Raw genomic sequence first — 26,624 nt, forward strand, 5'->3', positions numbered from 1 at the left:
TGAGGGGTAGGAGCTGGCAGGGGAGGGGACGCTCGCTCTTGCCACCACTACCTTTGCCAGGCCCAGCATTTCTTTAAAAAATCATTGTCTTAAAATACATGCCATGACAATGTCTGAGATAAGTTTCTGAAATTTTGGTTCCATGATAACTTAAAACACAAGCCCAGTCACTTACTAACATTGTTAAGAAATCTTACATTATTATAATAAACAAGTTAGTACCAATAAAATTAGCCTGGGAGCACTCCTGCCCACCTGTGTCAGCCTGGGAGCACTCCTGCCCACCTGTCAGCCTGGGAGCTCTCCTGCCCATTTGTCAGCCTGGGAGCACTCCGGCCCACCTGTGTCAACCTAGGGGCACTCCTGACCTCCTGTGTCAGCCTGGGAGCACTCCTGCCCACCTGTCAGCCTGGGAGCACTCCTGACCTCCTGTGTCAGCCTGGGAGCACTCCTGCCCACCTGTCAGCCTGGGAGCACTCCCGACCACCTGTGTCAGCCTGGGAGCACTCCCGACCACCTGTGTCAGCCTGGGAGCACTCCCGACCACCTGTGTCAGCCTGGGAGCACTCCCGACCACCTGTGTCAGCCTGGGAGCACTCCCGACCTCCTGTGTCGGCCTGGGAGCACTCCCGACCTCCTGTGTCGGCCTGGGAGCACTCCCGACCACCTGTGTCGGCCTGGGAGCACTCCTGACCACCTGTGTCAGCCTGGGAGCACTCCTGACCACCTGTGTCAGCCTGGGAGCACTCCTGCCCACCTGTCAGCCTGGGAGCACTCCTGACCTCCTGTGTCAGCCTGGGAGCACTCCTGCCCACCTGTGTCAGCCTGGGAGCACTCCTGTCTACCTGTCAGCCTGGGAGCAGTCCTGCCCACCTGTGTCAGCCTGGGAGCACTCCCGACCACCTGTGTCAGCCTGGGAGCATTCCTGACCTCCTGTGTCAGCCTGGGAGCACTCCTGACCACCTGTGTCAGCCTGGGAGCACTCCTGACCACCTGTGTCAGCCTGGGAGCACTCCTGACCTCCTGTGTCAGCCTGGGAGCACTCCTGCCCACCTGTGTCAGCCTGGGAGCACTCCTGACCTCCTGTGTCAGCCTGGGAGCACTCCTGACCTCCTGTGTCAGCCTGGGAGCACTCCTGACTTCCTGTGTCAGCCTGGGAGCACTCCTGTCCACCTGTCAGCCTGGGAGCACTCCTGCCCACCTGTGTCAGCCTGGGAGCACTCCTGACCTCCTGTGTCAGCCTGGGAGCACTCCTGACCTCCTGTGTCAGCCTGGGAGCACTCCTGTCCACCTGTCAGCCTGGGAGGACTCCTGACCACCTGTGTCAGCCTGGGAGCACTCCTGACCACCTGCCAGCCTTTCAGCCACATCCACAGGGCTCTCTATGACACTCCTGAGGACAAGCATGTGCTCACCAATCACCTGCACAGGCCCTAGCACCTAGGGGTCCCCCTAACCCACACCCCTCTGGAGGCCCAGCACCAGGCCCCAGAGCTGTGTTGACAGAACACTCACGTGGGTATGTCTGAGAACACCAGGAAGCAGCCCACCAGGAACACCAGCGTACCAACCACTGCTGCTGGCAGGAGCCAGGCGGTGTAAAACCCTGCATGGGGACAGCAGGGGTCCGCCATTAGAAACCCAGGCATGGGGCCCAGGAGGGGTCTGTACAGCCATGCTTGTCCCCCAGGGACTCACTCTCCGCCCAGCTAGGGGGCTGGGGCCCAATTCGAGGAAGCCAAGAGGGGCGCAGCTCTCCCTGGCAGCTCTGGCACAGCCCCACACTCCTGGGCCTCCGCCCTAGACTCCGGACACCCCTGCCACATGACTGACACCAGTGCTCCCGAGGCCCCACCCCACCCAGCCTTCCGCCTCTGGACGCCTCTCCTCACCTCGCTCACTCCAACCAGCCTGCCTGGGATGGACGGGAGAAGTCCCTCCACGTCCTGCTCACCCCAGAACCGTGGACTGCACCCTCAGGTGCCAGCCCCAGAGACACTGCAGGTCATTCCAGGTGCCTCTCTCCCCACCACCCAACCCCCACCCTGGCCCCTCCCTCACCTGACCAGAGGCACATCCCCTTGTTACCCCGGGCCCTCAGCATGCACCCCCATCTGCCTCCATGGGGCTGGTCCAGACCCAGACCTGGTGTCCTGTCTCTTGCCTGCCTCTGCCAGCCACAGTGACTGCTGTGAAGCGCGTCTGCCTGGAGCGCAGAGGCAGCCTTGGCCCTGCTTGCCCCAGAGGCCGCAGCCGCCCCCAGCCTGGTGTGCTATCCCAGGGGCGTGCTCGGGCCCCAAGACGGCCAGGAGGGTCCTGGCACACAGGGGTATGCCTCCGCCCCAAGGCTGTGTCCCCGCTGTCCTCCCGCAGCCGCCAGCCCCACCCACTGCCCCGGCCAGCTCCACTGTCTGGGTCCACTGCGGGGGGAGAAGGCCTTTGGAAGTTCTGCAGTGCAGATTGGAAGGATTGGGGCTGACCCAGGGCGGGGAAGGGAGGGCACGAGTGCGGACCAGGGTGAGGGCAGCCAGGACCCAGGGGGAACGGCCCTGGGGCTGCCGAGTGCAGACAGATGGGCATCTAGAAGGCGCTGCCCTGCCTGGAGGTGAGAGGCTTGGCCTGGACCCAGGCAGGGGCGACCTCCCTGGGATGGATGTTCCTGGAGTGGCCCCAGGGCCTCACGGATTGCATCTGGGGAGCCAGTGACAGTCAGGGACCCTGTCTCGCAGAAGGGGTTCTCAGCACTGTCACTGGGGCACAAGAAGGCCAGAGCACAGTGGAGTCACGGTGCCCAGTTAGAGTGGCTGGGCAGGAGTCAGCGAGGCCAGGCCGAGAGCTGTGCCCACCGCCAAGCTCCCACGCACGCTGCGCTCCAGGGGCACAGACTGGCAAACTGTTACAACCTGAGACCAAGCTAAGCTGAGGGAGCCCAGGAAGTCTGGGGCAGCGAGGTGGACTCACCGAGCCAGGCGAAGTAGAGGGCCACCTTCTCCCCGAAGTACCTGCGCACGTGGTCCAGGGGCTGGTACTTGCACCATGTGCCCCAGCGCGCCCAGTGCTGGAACAGGACTTGGCGCTGGTTGAGGCATGGAGCCTGCGGGCCCTCTGGGGGTGCCCTGAAGGGGCCCTGGGGACGAGAGGCTTGTGGGTGGGGCGCTCCCCCTATTTAACCCCCTGGGCACTGTTGTAGGTGTGGGGCCTTCATGGGACATGGGCAGACCAGCCTGGGAATTCGGGATTGCCACGTGAAGAAAACAATAGAGTCGTGTGGAAGGTGGGTTCAGGGTGGTCCGGGAGGACCTCTCTGTGTGGTGAGGCCCCTCTGACTCCTGGGCTTCGAGGGTTCAGGGCGGGGGAGGGCCTGGAGAGGCCACCCTGGGAGAAGCCAGTGGGCGTGCTCCAGGCCCAGCATCGTCGCTGGGCTGGAGGTTTCCCCAGGCTGGTGTCCGTGCTGTGCGTCCTGAGCCCTGGCTGGCAGGAGGAGCCACACTGCCCCAGTGAGTGGGACACCTGGCATTTCCACATCCACTTTTTCATTTCCCCCATGACAGCGTTGGGGCAGGACTGGCCCCACGGCCACGCAGCAGTGGGCTCGGGTCTGACCAAGTCCCTGATGCCCTGGGTGCCCGCGATGTGCCCCCAACCCCCGCTCAGCTGAGGCGGGGGGGGCTGGTCGGGGGGGTGGGTAAACAGCCTCCTGCCCCCCAGGTCACTGTTTTCTCAGGGATGATGGAGGCTGACGGGAACAGGTGCAGCGGCAGCTACCGTGGTCAGTGCCCTCTTTGGCATTGCCTCAGTTTACCCAGCTTCTGGAGGGGGACAGGAGACCTCACTGTCTTTCCCAGCAAGAGAAGCTATCCAGAGAGCCTGAGCGGTAGCATCTAGACCCCAGGGACCAGCCTGTTCCCATGTTAGGCACCAGTGTGGGCTGCGGTCCCAGCAGAGCTGGACCGGAGGCCACGGCATGGCCTGCCACGTCACCAAATGTGTGTGCGTTAAGTGTTCCGACTCCTGGGTAGCCACGCTAGCTACTATGCCTGCCCCACACCCACCTCCCTGGGGGCCAGCAGGACCTGAGGGGACTCACCTCCCATGCCCAGGCTGGAGCCCCCAGCCCCAAACTCACGTCGTGCAGTGGGAAGGCGGCCCTGAACACACCCTCCGCCAGCAGCTGGTGGATGCCAAGCAGGTTTTTCTTCTCGTGGCCGTACGGGGTCTTGGCCAGGATCTCAAACAGCTGCAGGGGGCATGGAGGATGGCAGAGGTCACTGTCATGATACATCCTCGAGAGCCTGTCTTCAGGCCGAGGCCACGGGTGGCCTCCCGCAGCCTTCTGGCAACAACACCTATCTACCGGAAAGGCTTGGGGCTTTTGTCACCACCTCACACTCAGAACGTCCCTGCACCGGTGGCGTTCACTCTCCTGCTCTGCGGGCTCGGAGGCCCTGAGCAGAGCCACACAGCGTGTAGGGTTGGGTCTGCACTCGAAACTGGGCCCCGCCTGGCTGTGCACAGCCCACTCTGGACCCGTACCCTGGGCGACAGTAAACACTGCAGCCTGGGAGTCAGCTGTGTCCCGGGGGTGCCCTGCCCCTAGTCTGGGCAGCCCACAGGATTGTGGCCCCATGGTGGTCAGCACGGCCTCTCCTGGGCAGGCCTGGCCGGGCCCTTTCCCGCCCACAGGCCTCAGAGCCAGCCTCCTGCCGGGGTGCCTGGGGCCTGCCCCACTGCGCCTGCGGCCACCCATCCTCAGAGGACGCTCAGAGCTGGTCTGCTTCCAGCCAGCAGGACCCACCCTGCCTGGGGCTGGTCTCAGCCGTCCTACTGGTCCATAAATCCAATAACTATTTTGAGCCCTGGGGTCCCGGAGGGGCACTGGGCCCTTCCCCACCCCTCCCCAATCCTAGGCCATGGCCCGCCCTGTATAGTGAGGTAAGATCAGCCTCTCAAGTCTCCAAAGCTTCCAGGCCTCTGATCTCAAGTGAGCCTTCCTGCATCCATGGAGGCTGGGGGCTGGCAGCATCCTCAGATCCGGGTCCAGGTTTGGGGCCGCAGCAGGGACCCCCACTCACAATTTGGTGCCTCTTGGTGCTTGTGAAGAAGGTGTCCCGGTTGTCACTCCCGAGGAAGCTGTGGGCATGTGAACAGTGCAGAACGTTTGGGGCCCCGGTGCAGGAGCCCACGCCTGCGCACACGGCCCTCACCCTGGGAGACCAGGTGGCCTCCGGCCTTCCCCAGGAACAGGAGGCCACAGCAGGCCCCAGGTACCCAGGCCCCCTCACCACACACAGGGCAGGGCGGTGCAGAGGGCCAGGCTGCGCCCCCATCCTGTGTGCTGCCCCCAAGCTCCGGCACTGGGCCGAGGTGCGCTCGGACGGTGTGGACAGTGGCTGGGCGGGGGCCTCCCTGGGAAACTGGAATGTCGGGAAGCCATGGGTGGTCGAATTTCCCACCAGCCCCCAAAGGAGGCATCCCCTGTGGCAGAAAGGCCACCTTCGGCACTGGCCCCCGACCGCGGGCCCCGCCACTTCCAGGCTCCCGCAGTCTCAGGCCTGGTGCCAGAGGGACTGGCTTTGTCCAGTCGTTTGTGTGTGGACAACACAGGAGGGAGAGCCGGGAGCCAGCCTGGGCCCAACACGTCCCTGTTTTCTGCGTCCACAGTCGCCCAGGCCCGGAGAGACCGTGGTGAGCCGGACCCTGCTGCCCCACGACGCGCGTGCCGGGCGAGACCCGGACCGTGGGTGTCCAGCCACTAGCCTTGGCGCGCATCTGTCCGGCGCACCACCGCCCTGGCCCGGCCGACGCCGCGGCTTCTGGAATACTCGCGGTGAGCGCGCCCACCTGGCGGCAGTTCCCGCCAAAAACGCCAGCCAGGAGTCGGGGGCGGCACCTCTCCGCCCACTCGCCACCGAGGCCCGCCCGCTCGCCCCGCTCTTTCCTCCGGCGGGGCCCCTGCCTCACCGTGGCAGCTTGCTCGCTCTGAACCGGCAGGAGTAGTACTCGGGGGGCACATCGGGCACGTCCTCCAGCAGAATGTTGGGGATGCCCAGCCACGCCAGCAGCCCGGCCGACCAGTTGGAGGCCTGGTTCGGTAACTCCTGGAAGGAAACGTCGGTGGCTCCTCCCACTCACGAGGGGAGGGCAAATCCCCAGGTGGGGGTGGAGGCCGTGCAAGTTTGCAAACTGGGCGGTGGGGGAAGGGCACTGGCAGAGGGAAAAAGTGCAGCAGACCGGCCACCGCCCGGGGAGCACCCCCCGCCCCCACTCAGGACCCAGATGAGCCCCCCTTCTGCCTCTGAGGTCCCAGGTGAGCCCCTCCCCTCTCAGGGCCCAGGTGAGTCCCTTCCCTGCTCAGGACCCTGGCAAGTCCCTCCCTCATCAGGGCTCCGGCAAGCCCCTCCCCCCTCAGGGCCCAGGTGAGCCCCTCCCCCCAGGGCCCAATGAGCCCCTCCCCCTCTCGGGGCCCAGGTGAGCCCCTCCCTGCTCAGTGCCTCAGGCTGAGGCCCCTCAGCTTGTCAGTCTGTGGCCCAGAGCCCCTCGAGTGGAAAAGGGACAGGAGCAGTGAATAGGGTGTCTCTGCCACCAGCATGCCAGGAGGGTCAAGGCCAGCACGTGCAGTGGGGGGCGGACCTCGTCCAGGCACGTCTTCCTGAGGTCACCAGGAGCCAGTCTTCTCTACCCCAGGTCCTCAGCAGGGCCCTGGGCTCGGAGCGGTCAGCTCAGTGCATACACACCGTTCACCTGGCTCCACCTCCCATGAGCCCAGCTCGGGGGCCGCCACCACCTGCCCCGTTTTCCCAGTGAGGTTTCTTGGGGCGTGGTGTTGGGGTGGGTAGGAGGAGCCCTCCCAGGGCTGTCGGAGTCACAGCTGACCTCGGTGTTGGGGCAGCACATCTCCCCGGCGGGGGCCCCACGCCCGACCTGTCCCGCGAACCTGCAAGGGGAGCTTCAGGCGCAGGTCTTCCGCGTAGTAGCAGAGCGCAGCCCAGGAGGCGCTGAGAAGGGCGTAGTGCACTGCGCTGTCCCCGTCCTGGACGTCAAGCTGCAGGCACCCAGGGCCCGTGAGAGCCTGAGGGCGCATGCGTGGGACACGTGTGCACGCGTGTGTCCATTCGAACTCTTAGGAAAAGACTGGCATTTCGGTAGCCCTGGTAGCCACTGGCTTTTGACTCTCCCATTTGAGCCATGACACTGCTCCCCTGGCAGGGTCTCTGAAAGCCAGCCAGGCCCGAAAGCCCCCGTGTGGGAGGGGGCCCCAGCAACACATTCTCGGCAGACACAGCACGCTGTTGGGGCGGGTGTCACCTGCAGCCTCCCCCAGCTGGCCAGACCATGCTGACCCAGGCCCACCTCCTGGCTTGAGGGGCAGCGCCTCCAGCTTTTGGTTTTCAATATTGAAAGGTCACCCCACCTTTGATCAGTCACCAGGTGTACATGCATGTTGTGCATGAACACATTTCTCTGTGTGTGTGTGTGTGTGTGTGTACATATGCGTGGACTGCTGTCTTGCACATGTGCACATGTGCCAACATGTGACAGGCGCTCCTGGAGCCCAGGGTGGCTTGAGACCGTGATCCTCAGTCTAACAGACAAGCGCCCCCTCTGAGTGGGTAGCTGCCCGCCCTTAGTCCAGGGTCCTCAGCCCTCATGTTTCTCACAGCCATCTGGGGTTCCCCAAATGCCAAAGCCCCAGCCCCACCTTGGGCGAGGTGGAAGAGTGGAGGGCAGACCCGGGCCCGGCTGGCTGCGATGTGCATGGGGAGCTGAGAGCCGTCCTGCGGACTGAAGGCCAGGCACACTGTGGACAGTGTGCTGGGGCCACCGACGTCCCCTGCAGTAGACTCCCCGCCCTCAACTGAAGAGCAGCCCTGCCCAAGTCTGCATGATGACCTCAAAAACTCATGGAACCACACCATCCCATCAGCCTTTCCACCGTAAAGGCAGGTGTCTTTTCATCTCTGCCTCCCAGACTCTGAGGCCGGTCCAAACTCAGGAGTAGGGGGCTGGTAGCTCTGAGGGTTCCATGTGCCAACACCTGAGAAGGCTCTGGAAGGAAGCCAGGGATAGCGGGGGTGGCAGACTGGGGTGGGGAGGATGGGTGGCAGGTGGGGGCTCTCCCTGTGTGTTCTGGACAAATGAGAAGGTGAGCGAAGGGCAGAAAGGCATGGAAAGTGAGGGAGCCAGATGCAGGGCTAACAGTCCATGGCAGGTTGGAACCAACCAGGACCCCATGATGACCATGCAGGCCAGCCAGGGCAGGGGAAAGATGTCTGTCACACATGACCCGGACACCAAGCTCCTAAGCCTTCATAAGGAAAAGGCAGGTGGGGCCGGGTGTGATGGTTCATGCTTGTGATCCCAGCACTTTGGGAGGCTGAGACTGGCAGATCTCTTGAGGTCAGGAGTTCGAGACCAGACTGGTCAACATGGGGTGACCCCATCTCTACTAAAAATACAAAAATTAGCCGGGTGTGGTGGTACACACCTGTGATTCCCCGCTACTCAGGAGGCTGAGGCAGGAGAATTGCTTGAAGCCAGGAGACAGAGGTAGTGAGCTGAGACTGCACCACTGCACTCCAGCCTGGGCGACAGAGTCAGACCCTGTCTTAAAAAAATAAGGCAGGTGATTTGGGAGGCCAAGGCAGGCAGATTGCTTGAGCCCAGGAGTTCCAGACCAGCCAGGGCAACGAAGTGACTCCTCATCTCTACAGAACTAAAACAAATTAGCTGGGCACAGTGGTGTGGGCCTGTAGTCCCGGCTACTTAGGAGGCTGAGGCCAAAGAATCTCTTGAACCCGGAAGGTGGAGGTTGCAGTGAGCTGAGATCTTGCCACTGCACTCCAGCCTGGGCAACAGAGTGAGACTCCATCTCAAACACACACACACACACACACACACACACACACACACACACACCCCATGGTGAGCCACCACTGCATCCCAACTGATTGGTAAAACGATAAAAGTCTGCAGTGCCTTACGACAAACCAACAGCCAATATCAGACTGAATGGGCAAAAACTGGAAGCATTCCCTTTGAAATCTGGCACTAGACAAGGGTGCCCTCTCTCACCACTCCTATTCAATATAGTACTGGAAGTTCTAGCCAGAGCAATCAGGCAAGAAAAAGAAATAAAGGGTATCCAAATTGGAAAGGAGGAAATCAAATTGTCTCTATTTGCAGACGACATGATTGTATATCTGGAAGACCCCATCATCTCAGCCCAAAATCTCCTGAAACTGATAAACAACTTCAGCAAACTCTCAGGATACAAAATCAACGTGCAAAAATCACAAGCATTCCTATACACCAGTAATAGACTTCAAGAGAGCCAAATCAAGAACGAACTGCCATTCACAATTGCTACAAAGAGAATAAAGTACCTAGGAATACAACTAACCAGGAACGTAAAGGACCTCTTCAAGGAGAACTACAAGCCATTGCTCAACGAAATAAGAGAGGACACAAACAGATGGAGAAACATTCCATGTTCGTGGTTAGGAAGAATCAACATCGTGAAAATGGCCATACTGCCCAAAGTAATTTACAGATTCAACGCTATTCCCATCAAGCTACCAGTGACCTTCTTCACAGAACTGGAAAAAAACACCTTAAACTTCATATGGAACCAAAAGAGAGCCCGCATAGCCAAGTCAATTCTAAGCAAAAAGAACAAAGCAGGAGGCATCACACTACCGGACTTCAAACTATACTACAAGGCTACAGTAATCAAAACAGCATGGTACTGGTACCAAAACAGAGATATAGACCAATGGAACAGAACAGAGGTCTCAGAGGAAATTCAACATACCCACAACCATCTGATCTTCGACAAACCTGACAAAAACAAGCAATGGGGAAAGGACTCCCTGTTTAATAAATGGTGTTGGGAAAACTGGCTAGCCATGTGCAGAAAGCAGAAACAGGACCCCTTCCTGACACCTTACACCAAAATTAACTCCAGATGGATTAAAGACTTAAACATCAGACCTATTACCATAAAAACCTTAGAAGAAAATCTAGGCAAAACCATTCAGGACATAGGTGTAGGCAAGGACTTCATGACCAAAACGCCAAAAGCAATGGCAACAAAAGCCAAAATAGACAAATGGGACCTAATCAAACTCCACAGCTTCTGCAGAGCAAAGGAAACAGTCAGTAGAGTGAATCGGCAACCAACAGAATGGGAAAAAATTTTTGCAGCCTACCCATCTGACAAGGGGCTGATATCCAGAATTTACAAAGAACTAAAGCAGATCTACAAGAAAAAAACAAACAAGCCTATTCAAAAATGGGTGGAGGATATGAACAGATACTTTACAAAAGAAGACATACAGGAGGCCAACAAACATATGAAAAAATGTTCATCATTGCTGGTCATTAGAGAAATGCAAATCAAAACCACATTGAGATACCATCTCACACCAGTTAGAATGGCGATCATTAAAAAATTGGGAAACAACAGATGCTGGAGAGGATGTGGAGAAATAGGAACACTTTTACACTGTTGGTGGGAATGTAAATTAATTCAACCATTGTGGAAGACAGTGTGGCGATTCCTCAAGGACCTAAAAATAGAAATCCCATTTGACCCAGCAATCCCATTACTGGGTATATATCCAAAGGATTATAAATCATTCTACTACACGGACACGTGCACACGAATGTTCATTGCAGCACTGTTTACAATAGCAAAGACCTGGAACCAACCCAAATGCCCAACGATGATAGACTGGATAGGGAAAATGTGGTACATATACACCATGGAATATTACGCAGCCATCAAAAACGATGAGTTCACGTCCTTTGTAGGGACATGGATGAACCCGGAAACCATCATTCTCAGCAAACTGACACAAGAGCAGAAAATCAAACACTGTATATTCTCACTCATAGGTGGGTGTTGAACAATGAGAACATATGGACACAGGGAGGGGAGCACTACACACTGGGGTCTGTTGGGGGGAAATGGGGGAGGGGTGGGGGTGGGGAGGTGGGAAGAGATAGCATGGGGAGAAATGACAGATACAGGTGAGGGGACGGAAGGCAGCAAACCACACTGCCAAGTGTGTACCTATGCAACAATCTTGCATGTTCATCACATGTACCCCAAAACCTAAAATGCAATTAAAAAAAAAAAAAGATCAATGCAAAAAAAAAAAAAAAAAAAAAAAAAGGTCTGCAGTGCCGAGTGTTGAGGAGACAGAGCAAGGGGCCTCAGCCCATGGCCGATGGTAGCAACGGCCACCACCTGGGGGAGTGGTGTGGCCACAGGCACGTGCCTCTGCCCGGAACCCCTGCTCCCAGGAGAAGTTCCTGCACACGGGCACAGAGACACACACACGTGCACACACTCAAATCAATTTACAGTGGCTGATTTTCATGATCATCCCAGACTGGGAACAAGTCAAATGCCCATTCTCACAGGCATCTGTAAGCAAAGGCTGGCGCATCCACATGCAGAGCTGCCTGCGGCGAGGCGACGGCTCCCCGACGGAGTGACCGCACGGGCGCGCCTCGCCACGCACGGTTCTGCTCTGCCACGCTCGAACAGACAAAGCCAGGCTGTATTGCCTGATGATGTGGAACTGGCGCTAAAATGGCAAAGAAATCACGTGCGTGATCAACACAAAACTCAGGACTGACGACTCGGCGGACAGTGAGAGGACAGGTGGTAGCCCAGCCTGCCCCTGGGAACGGAGGAAGGTGGTCGGAAGAGGGTGCAGAAGGAGGGAGCGGCGTGGACAGACCTGGCAATGAGGGGCAGGGACGCTGCAGGGCAAGAGCTGGGCTCTGTGCCCCAATCCCCAGCTGCCCCAAACCACGCCTGCGCCCGCACACCCAGCATCCTTACGGCTGGTTCCTGTTTCTCAGCTCCCTGGACCTGTTGCTTAAATGACTCTAAATGGCACCTTCCATTATTACCAAAATCAAACATGTGAATGGACTTTTTTTTTTTTTTTTGAGACAGAGTCTTGCTGTCGCCCAGGCTGAACTCGAGTTCAGTGGTGCGAGCTCGGCTCACTGCAACCTTCTCCTCCCAAGTTTAAGCAATTCTCCTGCCTCAGCCTCCTGAGTAGCTGGGATTATAGGCGTGCGCCACCACGCCCAACTAATTTTTTTTTTGCATTTTTAGTAGAGACAGGGTTTCACCATATTGGCCAGCTGGTCTCGAACCCCTGACCTTGTGATCTGCCTGCCTTGGCCTCCCAAAGTGCTAGGATTACAGGTGCAAGCCACTGCACCCGGCCTGTGAAAGGACTTTTTAAGCTGTTACTTCTGTAAGCACACTGAGTGCCATCATCACAAATGACATGTCTACACAGGCTTTGATGTTGGAGGTGGGACGGGTGAATGGCAAAGGTCGTGTCGGAACCCCTGAGGGCTCCGACTTCCGTGCATGGGCTGTGTGCCTGGAGGGATCCGTGTTCGCCCCCGCCCGTGGGCAGCAGCTCCCCAGCCGCAGGGAGCTCACAGTAGGTGGGGTGTCCAGCAGGACTTTGGGGCCTGACGCCCTGAGTGGCCAGGTCATGCAGCAAGGCCATGAGTCACGTGACCGCCTCCACATACCTGGTCCACACGCAGCCCAGCCGCACGGAGGTGATCCAGAAAGGTCTCCCGCCAGGTCCTGTCCCGGGCAGCACCGTCCTGCGGCCCGTCTGCTTTCAGGTCTTCCTCCCAAACAAGGACGAAGTCTGCTGGGAGTCAACAGGGACAGAGGCAGGAGCATGGCTGAGTGGCGGCTGCCGGCCTGGGGAAGGGCTGCCAGCATCCCAGCGGGGTGCGCGAGGGGGTCGGGCACTGGACACTCCCCTCCCTGGTCCCGGCCAGGGCTGGGCGGACTCAGGGAGCGCTTCCAGGTTCTAGGACAGCCCTGCACTGGGCTGGGTGGGGAACGGAAGCCTGGAGAGGGGCTGGGGCATAGCCCCCAGAGATCCCTGCTATGGCCTCTCCTCCCTGCAGGTAAGTCCCAGACTCCTAAAGGGGTCTTCAGGGACTTCAGGTTAAGTCACTTTCACTTCCCTTGCTGCTAGAGAATCATCAAAGCTGGAGAAAATTTCCAAAGCCCCTGCTTTTCTGACATGAGATGGCAATGGCTGCTGGGCACAGAATTCCATGAGCAGAGGGTGCGAGGTGAGCCCCGTGCGCAGTGAGCCCCGTGCAGGGTGAGCCCCGTGAGAGGTGAGCCCCGTGCGACGTAAGCCCCGTGCGAGGTGAGCCCTGCCTTCACTCTGGCTTTCTTCCTGGGGGCATTTCCCAAACCACAGGGGAAGGCAACAGAGCCAAGCAGAAGCACTGGTGGGTGAAGCCGGTGGGCATCTGAATTAGGTTCTGCTAAGGGAGGAGCTTGGGAAGAAGACGGAGCCCCCAGAGCTGTGAGACAATCCTCAGGCCCTGGAGCACCGAGCTTTTCACATACAGGCAGCTGCTGGAGGCCGGTGGTCGACAAAGATTCTAGAGGATACACCTGCTGGGCAATCTGAGCTCCGGCTGGACACCCTGGTCCTCCAGCGGAGACTCGCAGCCCATGCTGAGGAGTAAGGACGACCAAGTCCCCCTTATCTGCACAGCCCAGTGGATGCCTGAAACTGGAGAGCAGCAAACCTGTATATCCTGCCTTTCCCTGTACATACCTGCGACAGGTACACACCCGTGATACAGACTCCTGTGGTAAAGGTTGATTTATGAATTAGGTACAGTAAGAGATGAACAATAACTAATAACAAAATAGAATATCACAGTATACTATAGTAAAAGTTATAAGAATGTGGGCACTGTCTCTCTCTTCTAAAATACCTTACTGTGGCTGGGCGCGGTGGCTCACGCCTGTAATCCCAGCACTTTGGGAGGCCGAGGCGGGCAAATCACCTGCGGTCAGTAGTTCAAGACCAGCCTGACCAATGTGGCGAAACGCTGTTTCTACTAAAAATACAAAAATTAGCTGGGTGTGGTGGCGGGTGCCTGTCATCCCAGCTACTGGGGAGGCTGAGGCAGGAGAATCACTTGAACCCGGGAGTTCAAGTGCAGTGAGCCAAGATCGTGCCACTGCACTCCAGCCTGGGTGACAGAGTGAGACTCCATCTTCCCACCCAAAAAAGAAATAATTTCTGGCTGGGCGTGGTGGCTCACGCCTGTAATCCTAGCACTTTGGGAGGCCAAGGCGGGTGGATCATAAGGTCAAGAGATTGAAACCATCCTGGCTAACACGGTGAAACCCCATCTTAAAAACAGACAAACAAACATAATTTCTATATACGTACGACAAATAGGCAGTGAAATTTTCAAAGTAATGCCGTTTGGAATACATCTACTAAAAGACGGGAAAGATCTCATGAAAGCAGCAAAACAGAAATTAAAGGCCTGCCATGGTGGCTCATGCCTGTAATCCCAGACTGAGGTCAGGAGTTCAAGACCAGCCTGACCAACATGGCGAAACCCCATCTCTACTAAAAATACAAAATTAGCCAGGAGTGGTGGCACATGCCTGTAATCCCAGCTACTCAGGAGGCTGAGGCAGGAGCATCTCTTGAACCCAGGAGGCAGAGTTTGCAGTGAGCTGAGATTGCACCATTGCACTCCAGCCTGGGCAACATAAGCCAAACTCTGTCAAAAGAAAAGAAAAGAAGAAAAGAAAAAGAAAGGGAGGGAGGGAAGGAAGGAAGGAGAAGGAAAGGAAGAAAGGAAGGAAGAAATTAAAGGAGATCTAAATAAATGGAGGAAAATACCACATTCGTGGATTGAAAGGCTCAATTTCTAAATATGGAAAATAATGCATCAGGCACACCTTAATCCCTTTGAAACAAAACAGAACAAGCAAAACTGACAGAACTTTAAAAATACCAGGCCAAACAGATTTTCAGATGCAAAGTATGATGATGGGAGACAAGTTTCTAGGCACAATTAATATTGATAAAAGGCACAGTTTTCTCAGAGGATAGAATATATTCTACCTTTACATGAGAGTCTGAAATTATTGTTACCTCGGGAGCTGCCAGTCTTGGAATGAAGGGTGGGGAGCTTCTGCTGGCAGGCCATGTGTCTCAGGGCGTGGTGGGGCTGGGAGCGGGGGCTGGGGCTGCACAGGTGGCTGTGCCTTAAGCCCCCCACACACAGAAGATACGTGTGGAGGATTCTGAGAATATGAGCACTGTCATGTTTAAAAAACCATCCTGGGCCACGCACGGTGGCTCACGCTTGTAATCCCAGCACTTTGGGAGGCCAAACAGGTACCTGAGGTCAGGAGTTCGAGACCAGCCTGACCATGGCGAAACCCCACCTCAACTAAAAAATACAAACATTAGCTGGGCGTGGGCAGGCACCTGTACTCCCAGCTACTCAGGAGGCTGAGACAGGAGAATCTCTTGAACCCTGAGGCAGAGGTTGCAGTGAGCTGAGATCAAGGCATTGCATTTCAGCCTGGGTGACAGAGTGAGACTCCGTCTCAAAAAAAAAAAAAAGAAAAAAAAAAAAAAGAAAAAGAAGAAGATAAAGAAAACCAAACAAAAAACCATCTTAACCACTTTTAAGCGGTGTCCAGGTCATTGGCATTAGGACATTGACATTCTGTGCGGCCATCACCACCATCCATCCCCAGGGCTCTTTTGATCTTACAGCCCCTAAGCACCAGCTCCCCGTCCCCTCTCCTCCCTGGCCCCTGTCGCCCACCCGTCTACCCTCCCTCTCTGAATTCCACTCTCTGGGGCCTCATACAAGCGCAGTCACGTGTGTCCTTTTGTGACTTTTGAGTTCACATAGCATAATGTTCTCAAGACTCCTCCCCAGCGCAGCCTGTGTCAGAATTTCCGCCTTTTTCAGGCTGAATAAACCCGCTGGATATAAATACATTTTGCTGATCTAGTCATCTGTGGGTGGACCTTCCACCTTGATATGGGCTCAACCATGCTTCCCCAAAATTTGAATATCAAAGCCCCAACCCGGAGTCCTCAGAATGTAACTGTATTTGGAGAGTAAGTCATCAGGGAGACGTGATGGCTATGAGGGTGGACCCTCATCCACCACAGCCAGCGTCCTTAGAGGAGGAAGAGCCCCAGGGTGTGAGCACACAGGGAGAAGGCGTGTCTGCAAGCCAGAGAGAGGCCCCTGCCAGCCACCACCCCTGCCTCACCTTCACCCCGGACTTCAGCCCCCATACTGGGAGGAAAGAAAGTTCTGCCGTCTAAGCCCCGCGGGCTGTGGTACTTCTTATGACAGTCCCAGCAGAGGAATGCACCCCTTCCAGCTACAGTGGATGACAGTGCAGGGGTACTGAGATCTCCTTGGGGTCGGCACCCAGTGCAGGTGAGCCCCCACCCGGGACCCGCATCCAGCGCTCGGGAGCGCCACCCGGGGTGGACGTGCTGGCTCTCATGGGAACCGTGTGCCTGACCCTTGGAGGACCCGCTGTTTCCCACAGCAGCTGCAGCATTTCACACTCCCTCCGGCAACGCCCAAGTCAGCCGGTTCCAGCTCGTCCTCATCAACACTTGTGATTTTAAGTAGTAGCCACCCTAGCGGTAGGAGGTTAGGGTCTCTCTGGTGCTGAGGGGACAGCAGGCTGGCGGGGTGGGTGCCGGGAGCCCGGCTGGTGCCCGTGCTGTCACCCCCGGGGAGTCTGCAGTAGCTCCAGGCAGGCAGAGGCAGTGGGTTGGGGGTGGATCAAAGAGATTTTGAAAGTACAAAAGGGGTGGGTGCAAGAGTTAAGAGCCAGAAGCGACCTGAGCCGTGGCTGAGCAACTGGAGGATGGCGGCGGGGACCGGAGGAGGAGGGAGGGGCCGCCCAGTCCACTCTCCAGAGCCCTCTCGGCCCACCCCATCAGAAGGGAGCCCCCATCCTGCTGTTCTTCCCACTGGGCTTGCTCACCCCAGGCCCTCACCCCAGTGCAACTGGCCCCCAAGCGCCTGGCTACTGAGGAGGCCACTCTGGCCTGCTGCCCCTGCGGGCACCCCAGTACTGTCCCCACCCTCAGGCCCAACACGGGCGTGGTACAGATGCTGGGAGGGGCTCACCGATCCGGGGCTTGGCAGGGCTCCCAGCTCCAGCCGCCTGCTGTCTACCTGGCTGGAAGGCATGGAGCAGATCAGCATGTGCCCAGGATGACTACACCCATCCCGCCCTACCCTGCCTCCAATTCCTGTCCCCACCCTGCCCCAGGACACTCAGGACCACAGAAGAATGGGGATTGGGGGTCAAGGTTGGGGAAGCCCGTCCGTTGTGTGTGGGCACACGACATGCAGGCACGAGGGGTAGTAGGCAGGGCCAGAGGGCACCGCCAGCCCTGGGCCTCCAGCTGGCTCCCCTTCTCTTTGGGCTAGGCCCATGGCAAGGGTCAGGTTGGTGGGAAGCATGGCGACGACCAGGGGTGCTGGCCCTGCTGGCCTCCCGGGATAGAAGGGAGCCGGACTGCTCCCAAAGTGGGCATGAGGACAGAGGTGGCCGTGGCGACTGAGTGTCTGGGTGAGAGGCCCTGTTCCCTCCCTGGAGGCTCGTCTCAGCTCTGGGAGCTCCCGTGCCCTCCCTGGAGGCTCGTCTCAGCTGTGGGAGCTCCCGTGCCCTCCCTGGAGGCTCGTCTCAGCTGTGGGAGCTCCCGTGCCCTCCCTGGAGGCTCGTCTCAGCTGTGGGAGCTCCCGTGCCCTCCCTGGAGGCTCGTCTCAGCTGTGGGAGCTCCCGTGCCCTCCCTGGAGGCTCGTCTCAGCTGTGGGAGCTCCCGTGCCCTCCCTGGAGGCTCGTCTCAGCTGTGGGAGCTCCCGTGCCCTCCCTGGAGGCTCGTCTCAGCTGTGGGAGCTCCCGTGCCCTCCCTGGAGGCTCGTCTCAGCTGTGGAAGGCCCTGTGCCCTCCCTGGAGGCTTGTCTCAGCTGTGCTTGGGGCGGCAGGAAGGGACCCCACGTCCACCTGTGGGCTGCTGTGGTGGACATCAGACATGGGGCCTTAAGACCTGGGACCCAGCTTCTCCCCACAGTGGTCTTCTGGTGACAGAGGGACCTGGGTGCCACTGTGACCCTGCACTGACTGGCCCCGCAGGGAGGTCCCCTGCCCTGGTCTTGCCTTTGCCTGGCCAGGCCCCCCCTCACCCTCCCGGGGCTCCCATCTGAACATCAGTGGGATCTGCTCATTTCTCCCCAGCCTGGCAGGGCCAGGGTGGGCAGTGATCTGACTATGTTGAGGACAGGGTGGCAAGGGCTTTGGGGCTGCCAGGGGGTGCCAGGGAAACACGGCGATGTCCATCCATCCCCAGAAGGCTCTGGGCCCAGGGTGGGGGCACAGACCCAGGCAGGTGAGGGCCTCTTGAGTTGAGCCATGGTCTCCTGGGTGCTGTTACCTTTGAGGTGTGGGCTGTGCTCCCATAGGGGCCCCTCTTCTCTGCCTCAGGGGGGGTCACATCGATCAGGACGGTGCTGTCCTCTTCCTGGACCTGCCGCCGCAGCATCCGGCTCCTGTGCCCGCCAAGGCCAGGTGGGGACGGGGGTCAGAGAGGGGATGCCCGAGACCCATCCGTAGCCACTGCGCAGGCTGCAGTGAGCTGGCTTTACAGACCCGACTTGGAGCAGAATGGGGCCACGGCTGGCCTGGCCGACTCTCTTGGCCATGAGCATGTGGAGAGCCCCCTAGCCAGTTGCCAGCCCCAGGAAGAAACCAGTGCCGGGGACAGAGGGTCTGGCAGGCCTGGCACAGCAGGTGTCTGTCCCCCAGCCCTCAATGTCATCTGCTCTGCCTGGGTACTCAGCGGAGCCCCAGAAGGCCAGACGCCCCCACCTCTTATCTGTAGGGCTGAGCCATGTGAGCCGGGGACAGGCAAGCCCTCAAGTCGCCTGCCTTTGCCCAATGCCAGGACTCCTAGGCCCTGAGCTCGGTTCCTCCTGGGGGTCCCAGCTTCCTCCCACACCTTTGCCCCGGGGTCTTCCCTCTGTGGGAGGACAGGAGCCGTGGCTCCCCCTCTCGGGCTGGCAAAACGGGGCCAAAAGTGTGACATCTGTGGTCCTGGAAGGAGGGGGTTCGAGCCAGGGCTGGGCGTTCCGCGCGGCACCGATGACCAGGTTGTGACCATGGAGGCGCTGCGGGAGGTTGGGATGGGTGGCTTTCTAGTCCCACCCTCCACTTCGGATTAGCAGAGGCCCAGAGAGGCCGAGCCCAGCCGCCCTGCGCCTGCCTGCCCCTGAAGCCTGAGCCAGGCCCCGGGCTGGGAGCCTCACTATGGACTGTGGGGTGTTCCTGGAGGAAAGTCCCCAAGGAGTCTCAGCCACACAGCAGCCCCCACCGCTCCGCCATCCCGCTGTGGTGGGCAGGCCAGGCCCCTCCTCAGAGCTCTCTGTAGAAGGAAAGGGGGATGCCCCAACCCCAGGGAAGGGACGTGCTCCATGGGGGAGTCCCTGGCAGACAGGAAGCCAACCCTGGGGGTGCCCTGTCCAGAGCCACACTGAGTGTGCGTCCCTCCTCATGCCCCAAGGGGCTCTGGGGACCAGGGCATGCCAGGCACTGCCTCCCCCCTGACCAGGGTGTGTGAAGGCCCTGGTGTGCTGGGGTGCCACCCTGCAACACTCCCCCTCTCCCTGTGGCCCACACGTCTAGGGTGGGTCCCCACCTGGCACAGTGGCTTCCAGAAGAGGCCTCGGAGGTCATGGCCCACTTCCCAGCATGAGCCTGGTCTGGGCAGTAGAGTCGGGCCATCCTGGGGCAGAGGGTGGGGAGGGGTGGTCCTTGGAGCCCCGCCCAGGCAATGGCAGCCACTCGCCTGCCCTCACGGTGCCTGCACGGGGCGGGAAGCAGGCAGGGGAGGCACCCAGCACAGCTGGCCAGGGCAAGTCCTCCGGGCTTTGGAGCAGGAACTATCTTTGTTTGAAGAGGGGGTGTGGGGCTCAGAGCTGCAAACAGAGGCAGCCCACTTCCCTGGGCCTCCACACACCCGAATGCAAATGCTGCCGTCCTCTGGGAGCCTGATTTGCTTAGGGATGTGAGGGCTGGCACTGGCTGTAGTTGTCACAGCTGCTGCCTTGGAGGGTCAGGTGGAGGTGGGATTCTGCGGGAACAGCCACAGGTGCCACTTCTGCTGGAAGCCCAGCCAGGCAGGCTGAGCAAGCGCTCTTAACATGGAGGGAAACTGAGGCTCCTTGAGGTTACATAGCTTGTGCTGAGTGGTGGGCCAGGGTTTCACCGTGGGGCTGGGGAGATTGGGAGACCTGGGTCACAGTGCTGGCTCTGCTAATGCCTGAGGGGTGACCTCAGACACATCCCATGCTCAGGGCCCCATCTGCAAAAGGACAGGAAGGGTCCTAGCCTTCCCCCAATCCCTGCGCCCTCCTCCCCTCCTCCGCCGGCCCCTCCTCCCGCTCCTCCTTGTCCTTCCCCCTCTGCCTCCTTTCTCCTCCCCCCTCCTCTTCTTAGCCCTCCTTCCCCCTCCCACACTGTCCTCCCCCTCCCCCTCCCCCTCCCCCTCCCCTCCTTTTTCTCCCAGCCTTCTACCCCTTCCCTCCTCCTTGGCGCCCAGCAGGAGGCATCTCCTGGAGCCTTTCACCTTGCTGGCAGCCTCCCAGGACCACTCCACTGGCGAGCCCCAAGCTCAGCTTGCTGTTCCAGGTGCCCCCTTCCACCTACTGAAATCCTTCCAGCCAGGCCGGGTGCGGTGGCTCACGCCTGCAGTCCCAGCACTCTAGGAGGCTGAGGCGCGCCAACCACCTAAGGTTGGGAGTTCAAGACCAGCCTGACCAACATGAAAAAACATCATCTCTACTAAAAATACAAAGTTGGCTGGGCGTGGTGGCGCAAGCCTGTAATCCCAAGTACTCAGGAGGCTGAGGCAGGAGAATCGCTCGAACCTGGGAGGTGGAGGTTGTGGTGAGCCGAGATCATACCACTGCACTCCAGCCTGGGCAACAAGAGCAAAACCCCTTCTCAAAAAAAAAAAAAAAAAAAAAAAAAAAAAAATACATAAAAAAGAAAGAAAGGCCGGGCGCAGTGGCTCAAGCCTGTAATCCCAGCACTTTGGGAGGCCGAGGCGGGTGGATCACAAGGTCGAGAGATCGAGACCATCCTGGTCAACATGGTGAAACCCCGTCTCTACTAAAAATACAAAAAATCAGCTGGGCATGGTGGCGCGTGCCTGTAATCCCAGCTACTCAGGAGGCTGAGGCAGGAGAATTGCCTGAACCCAGGAGGCGGAGGTTGCGGTGAGCCGAGATCGCGCCATTGCACTGCAGCCTGGGTAACAAGAGCAAAACTCCGTCTCAAAAAAAAAAAAAAAAAAAGAAAGAAATCCCTCCAGGCTGTTCTGGAACCTGTGTTGTGCCTTGCCATAGTGGGAAGCCCTGCAGGACGGGTTCCAGGTCAAGACCAGGAGAGTCTGAGGGCCTCTGCATGAGACATCTCTGCTGTGGCCAAGTTCAGCCTGCAGGCTCCTGAGATGGAGCCCTGGACATGGCCTGGACTGGGTAAGTGTTCCAGAAACCAGGAAAGCAGTGAGCAGGCGGGAGGGGAGGTAGGACGAGCGGGCACCATCTCCCCAGGTCCTGCGGTGGCACTCTGCCGGGGAGGCACGGATAGGTGCTTCCTCACCTGGGTGCAGCTGTAGGCTCTTCCTCTGCTCAGTCACTGGCCAAGGACCCTCCCAGGAAGGCGCCACCTCCCAGGAGCTCCCGGGCTCCTGCTCTTGGTGACAAAGTGGCTCTGGTGGCCTCAGGGCTGTCTACCCAAGAGCTTCAGGGCTGGCTGCTGCGGGTGCCCACACCACGATGGAAGCCCTCTGAGGGACACCTGCATGCTCACCTAAAGGGGGTCCCGGCCTGGGGAGGGTCTTTGGAGTTGTACTTTACACAATTGCGTTTGGGCGGGTGGTTTTTCAAGCTGTGTTGCTTTTGAGGGAGGGGGAGGGAGGGAGGCAAGGAAGCCAGGACAACTGGCACAGCAGGCCTGCTGGGTCCCTGGCACACTGGGAAAGGCCCAGGCCCAGACCCCGCCGCACCAGCTTTCTTTGGCTGTAAATTTTTATACCAGTTTTTGTAACATTTAGGGACATACTTAGGGGTGTAGCTGGTGGAAGTGGAAGCGGTGGCGGTCAGCAGCCCACGCTCCAGTTCAGTGCTCCTTCTGAGGCTGGAGGTGTGTGCAGGGCACCCTCTGTGAGGACTCTGGCCCTGTGCCCTGGCCACCTGGGAGCCCTGCCGGACAGAGTGGCTGGGTCGAAGGGGACGGACTCTCAGTTGGCTGTGCTGCCGGCTTTCCAACCTTCCCGTCTGCAGGGAGCAGCCAGCACCCCAGCTTCCTGTGAGCTGCCCACACTGGGCCTTGGCCTGTGTTTCCATGAGGATTCCTGTCTCCTTTCTTTGATGTGTGGAGTTCTATATAGCACGTCCCTGCCAGCTTTAAAGGCTGCAGACGCCTTCTTTTATCTGTTGCCATTATTAGTTTTGTTCTACCTAAAATTGTATGGAAACAAACCCATCAAAATCTTGTCTTACAGTTGTGCTTGGGGAGTTGTGTTTTCTGAGACGAAGTTTCGCTCTTGTTGCCCAGGCTGGAGTGCAGTGGCACGATCTCACCTCACTGCAACCTCTGCCTCCTGGGTTCAAGCGATTCTCCTGCCTCAGCCTCCCGAGTAGCTGGGATTACAGGCACGTACCACCACGCCCGGCTGATTTTGCATTTTTAGTACAGATGGGGTTTCTCCATGTTGGTCAGGCTGGTCTTGAACTCCCGACCTCAGGTGATCCTCCCACCTTGGCCTCCCAAGGTGCTGGGATTATAGGCGTGAGCCACTGCACCTGGCCTTAATTTTTAATTTTTTTAGAGATGCAGTCTTGCTGTGTTGTCCAGGCCAGGGTTTGAAGAAGTCTTGGCCTCCACCTAAGGGATTGTACTGCACACCCCTGGGAGCACTGAAGTCTCCCTGTTGATGGGGCGTCTGCTCCTTCCTCCTGTGTCCTCTCTGCTTGAAGGTAAGGTTTCTGGTTTGTCTCCTACTTGTGAGTTGGATGTTTCACAACTTGTTTCTGTTCTATTAATGTTACTTTAACCCTACGTTTCCCGTAAGCTTTACTGATAAGAAATCACTCCCTTCTGCACAGACAGAATCCTGCCCCACCTTTCCTTTTACTTGCTCTTCTCTTACCTCCAGAAAAAAGAATCTTGTGCTTCAGATCATCAATTGCTCTGTAGGGGCAAATTTTGTATCTCATTAAGAATTCTGCCATGGCATTTCCAGAAAGCTTCATAACCACATTAAAAACTTTTTTTGGGCCGGGCACGGTGGCTCAAGCCTGTAATCCCAGCACTTTGGGAGGCCGAGGCGGGTGGATCACAAGGTGAAGAGATCGAGACCATCCTGGTCAACATGGTGAAACCCCGTCTCTACTAAAAATACAAAAAATTAGCCGGGCATGGTGGCACGTGCCTGTAATCCCAGCTACTCAGGAGGCTGAGGCAGGAGAATTGCCTGAATCCAGGAGGCGGAGGTTGCGGTGAGCCGAGATCGAGCCATTGCACTCCAGCCTGGGTAACAAGAGTGAAACTCCATCTCAAAAAAACAAAAACAAAAACAAAAACAAAAACAAAAACAAAAACAAAAACAAAAACAAAAACAAAAACAAAAACAAAAACAAAACTTTTTTTTTTTTGAGACTGGGTCTCACTGTGTCACCAGGCTGGGGTGCCGTGACACAATCATAGTGTTGTTCACACAGCCTTGAACAACTGGGCTCCACTGGGTCCTCCCACCTCAGCCTCCTAGTAGCTGGGACTACAGGTGTGGGATACCCTGCCCAGCTAATTTTCTTTATTTTGTAGAGACAAGGTCTCTCTATGTTGCCCAGGCTGGTCTCAAACTCCTGGGCTCAAGTGATCATCCCTCTTCGGCCTCCTAAAATGTTGGGATTACAGACGTGAGCCACCATGCCCAGACCAAATACACTGTTCGGAGTGAAAGTTTTGTTGGTCTGAGTGCTTGCCACTGGCTGCTCTGAAATTGCATCTTTTCCTTTCTTCAGTTCTTTCTTTGGATTCATGTTTTGTTTGGTGGAGGGCTCCTCTGAACGATTTCTCAGCCAGGGCACTCATATCCTAAATACTCACGTGCCTAAAATCCTTCTTTGGCTGGGGACAGAATTCTAGGGTCAGGATCTGGGGCCACACCCCAGCCCCATCACTCCTGAAGTGTCTCTGCTTCTCGACAGGTAGCTGCTTCCTAGATTCAGGTCTTACAGTGTCTTCTAAGGACGACTGGATCAGTAAGGCAACAGGACCTTAAGCCCCACGTTAGCCACTGTGCTGCCTGGAGCCTCCCTGGCAGCTGGACGGACAGTCAGCCTGGGGACCTCTGGGCACATCCCTGCTCCACTCGTCCCAGGGAGGGCTCACAGAACCAGGAGCGGCTGGGCAGCAGAACTTTCTGGGATGAGGGAGCAGGCTGCCCCAGTGAGACGCGGCTGCTGAGCTCGGGTGTGGCGAGCGTGGCACAAGCACGGGGTCTTCACTGAGCTTCCACAGTGGACAGCACAGTTCCAGAGTTCCAGAAGCAGAAGGGACCTTGGTGACCACACGATGTGGCCCTCATTCTGCAGAAGAAATCTGAGACCCTGGGAGGTGACGAAGTCCTGATAGCATTAAGTCTAGACCTCGGGTGTCTGTCAATGTACATTTTATATTAAAAAAGCCAAAACAATGGGGTGAGAACCGGAGGCCACTGCACAAGGGGCCCAGAGTTCCGATCCTTGGGGGCCGTCTGTGGAGATTCACTGGGCTCGCACTCTGGCAGCAGTACAGACCGTGCGGACGTGGGGCGCCCTCCCCACACCTGAGCTTTCACCCACACCCACCTAAGCTGCGGCGAGAACTGACAGGCACACGTGAAAGCAGTTGGCCTGCCCGGCGCTTGTTAAAGGACAGCTCTAAGCAACACAGCACACAGGCCTCAGGCAGCTTTTACCCATGCTTTTTTTTAAACTTACGTAATTTTTAAAAATGGGCCTTGTCTGATTTAAAAGACTAAAAAAACCTCAGCTGTTGCAGTCAGGCCTGCCTGAACCCTGCTAACCGGGACTGAGGCCAGCCGGGCCAGCTCCGGAGCACCACCCGGACTGCACGTGAATGCCGTGAAGCACCCTTAGGCCCTGTGTTTCGCACGGCTCAGGTGGGGCCTGTGACCGCCTCCTGAGAGGAGGAAACAAAGGAATTTCTAGCAGACGAACACGACGTGTCCAGCACTCTCCCTGTGGCTACAATAACTGTCGACACTCACCCAGGAGGACTTGTGGCAAGGTTTAATTGCAATGGCATCTGAAAATGCGCGTGCGTCACGCGTCAGCTATGTCAGTGCCTTTACTGCCATTGGGTTTGTGACTGTTGATACAGTGACGACCTCAGGAGCAACAGGTAGGTTAAAAAACTGGCTGGGCAGTTCTTCCGAGGACAGGGACCCCGTGAGGAGCAAGGAGGACTCAGAACCTGACGAACGTGGCGTCGATCTGCCGCACAGAGGGGAGGGCGAGCATGACCTTTCTCCGGTACTGGGGGTCCTTCTGCAGGGGGTTCCGCTCTAGGTACACCGTCTCCAGGCTCCTGGCTCCCTTCAGCTCGTCGAGGTCACTCCAGCTCTCAAGAAGATTGTCATTCATCTGAGGACACACACGGGAGAAAAGCCTTTAGAACCAAACAGCCGCGCCCTCACAGCCCACAGCCCTGATCCGGTCAGGGGGCCACTACCCACCCTCCTCCCTCCCCCTCAGAAGGTGAGCAGCTCTGGGTCTTCCTCAGCACCTCGTGGGACCTTCCATCACCCTTTGGTGCATCCTGGCCACCTCCAGCAGCATCCCGAGTGCCAGTTACCGATCCATACCCAACCCTGGGCCAGTCACCATGACGGGGCAAACCCATGTTCAGGTCAGCAGAGGAAGACCAAGCAGGACTGGCCGCCTGCCTGCCACACTCATCCACAGGCAAGTGTCGAAGCAGAGCGGCCATCGTCCCCAAGGCCGGACTCTGCGGTGCCACCGGGACACAGCAGACAGACTGCTCTACCTACAGCTCTCCACTCTTCTGTAAGTTACCTCTGTGGCTCTCTCCACAAGGAAGTCCCGGCTGCTGCCTTCGCCCAATACCATGTTCAGGAATACAGATCACGGGCAGGTGGGAGTCAGAGGTCTGAGTGGCAGGCTCAGGGCAGACTGCATTTTACTATCTTGGCCCTGCCATGCCCAGTTGGGGGGACCTGCCTTTGGCAGGAAGAGTTCTCTCGCATTTCAAAAGTGCTGTCAGGACAAGACTACAAAGTGACTCTGACGTCACTCCGTGTATGACGGGCATGCAGTCCACCCCTGTCCAATGGATGCATGTGGCTCCTGTACTTGGATGAATTTTGGGACAACAGAATACCTTGGTGAGCGCCGACAGCACCAGGAAAACCAACAGGATGCATCCGGTAAGGCTGAGGTGAGAGGGTGGGAGGGGATGTGGGGAGCTCCCAGGCTTCAGACCGGTGTGCCAGCCAACGTCTAACCACCAGCTCCCCGAAAAGCACAAAAGCCCTCATGAGTAGTGTCTGCCAACTTCTGTGGTCTAAATATCCCCACCATGGCTGATTTCATGCCAGCAACATGAGCAATGTCCCCAGCTGTGGAGCTGGAACAAGACATCACCACCAGCT

General features: G+C 57.9%; 2 protein-coding genes across 2 annotated transcripts in view; both read right to left on the reverse strand.

Annotated features, from left to right (window-relative positions):
- The window catches only part of ANO7 (anoctamin 7), a 36,736-nt gene extending 16,993 nt beyond the window's left edge, over positions 1-19,743 (reverse strand). The window contains exons 1-10 of the mRNA XM_074398726.1: positions 19,578-19,743; positions 18,318-18,432; positions 17,008-17,059; positions 12,571-12,695; positions 6,935-7,042; positions 5,962-6,098; positions 5,073-5,130; positions 4,127-4,237; positions 2,962-3,127; positions 1,516-1,606 (exon numbers count right to left, since the gene is read on the reverse strand). Of these exons, the coding sequence (XP_074254827.1) occupies positions 1,516-1,606; positions 2,962-3,127; positions 4,127-4,237; positions 5,073-5,130; positions 5,962-6,098; positions 6,935-7,042; positions 12,571-12,695; positions 17,008-17,059; positions 18,318-18,432; positions 19,578-19,663 (1,049 nt within the window). The 5' untranslated portion in view covers positions 19,664-19,743. The remainder of the gene's footprint in view (positions 1-1,515; positions 1,607-2,961; positions 3,128-4,126; positions 4,238-5,072; positions 5,131-5,961; positions 6,099-6,934; positions 7,043-12,570; positions 12,696-17,007; positions 17,060-18,317; positions 18,433-19,577) is intronic.
- Positions 19,744-25,227: 5,484 nt separating this feature from the next.
- PPP1R7 (protein phosphatase 1 regulatory subunit 7) overlaps positions 25,228-26,624 on the reverse strand; it is a 31,707-nt gene continuing 30,310 nt past the window's right edge. The window contains exon 10 of the mRNA XM_074398730.1: positions 25,228-25,596. Within this exon, the coding sequence (XP_074254831.1) occupies positions 25,420-25,596 (177 nt within the window). The 3' untranslated portion in view covers positions 25,228-25,419. The remainder of the gene's footprint in view (positions 25,597-26,624) is intronic.

This window comes from Saimiri boliviensis, chromosome 5, assembly GCF_048565385.1.
Source record: "Saimiri boliviensis isolate mSaiBol1 chromosome 5, mSaiBol1.pri, whole genome shotgun sequence".
Lineage (NCBI taxonomy): Eukaryota > Metazoa > Chordata > Mammalia > Primates > Cebidae > Saimiri > Saimiri boliviensis.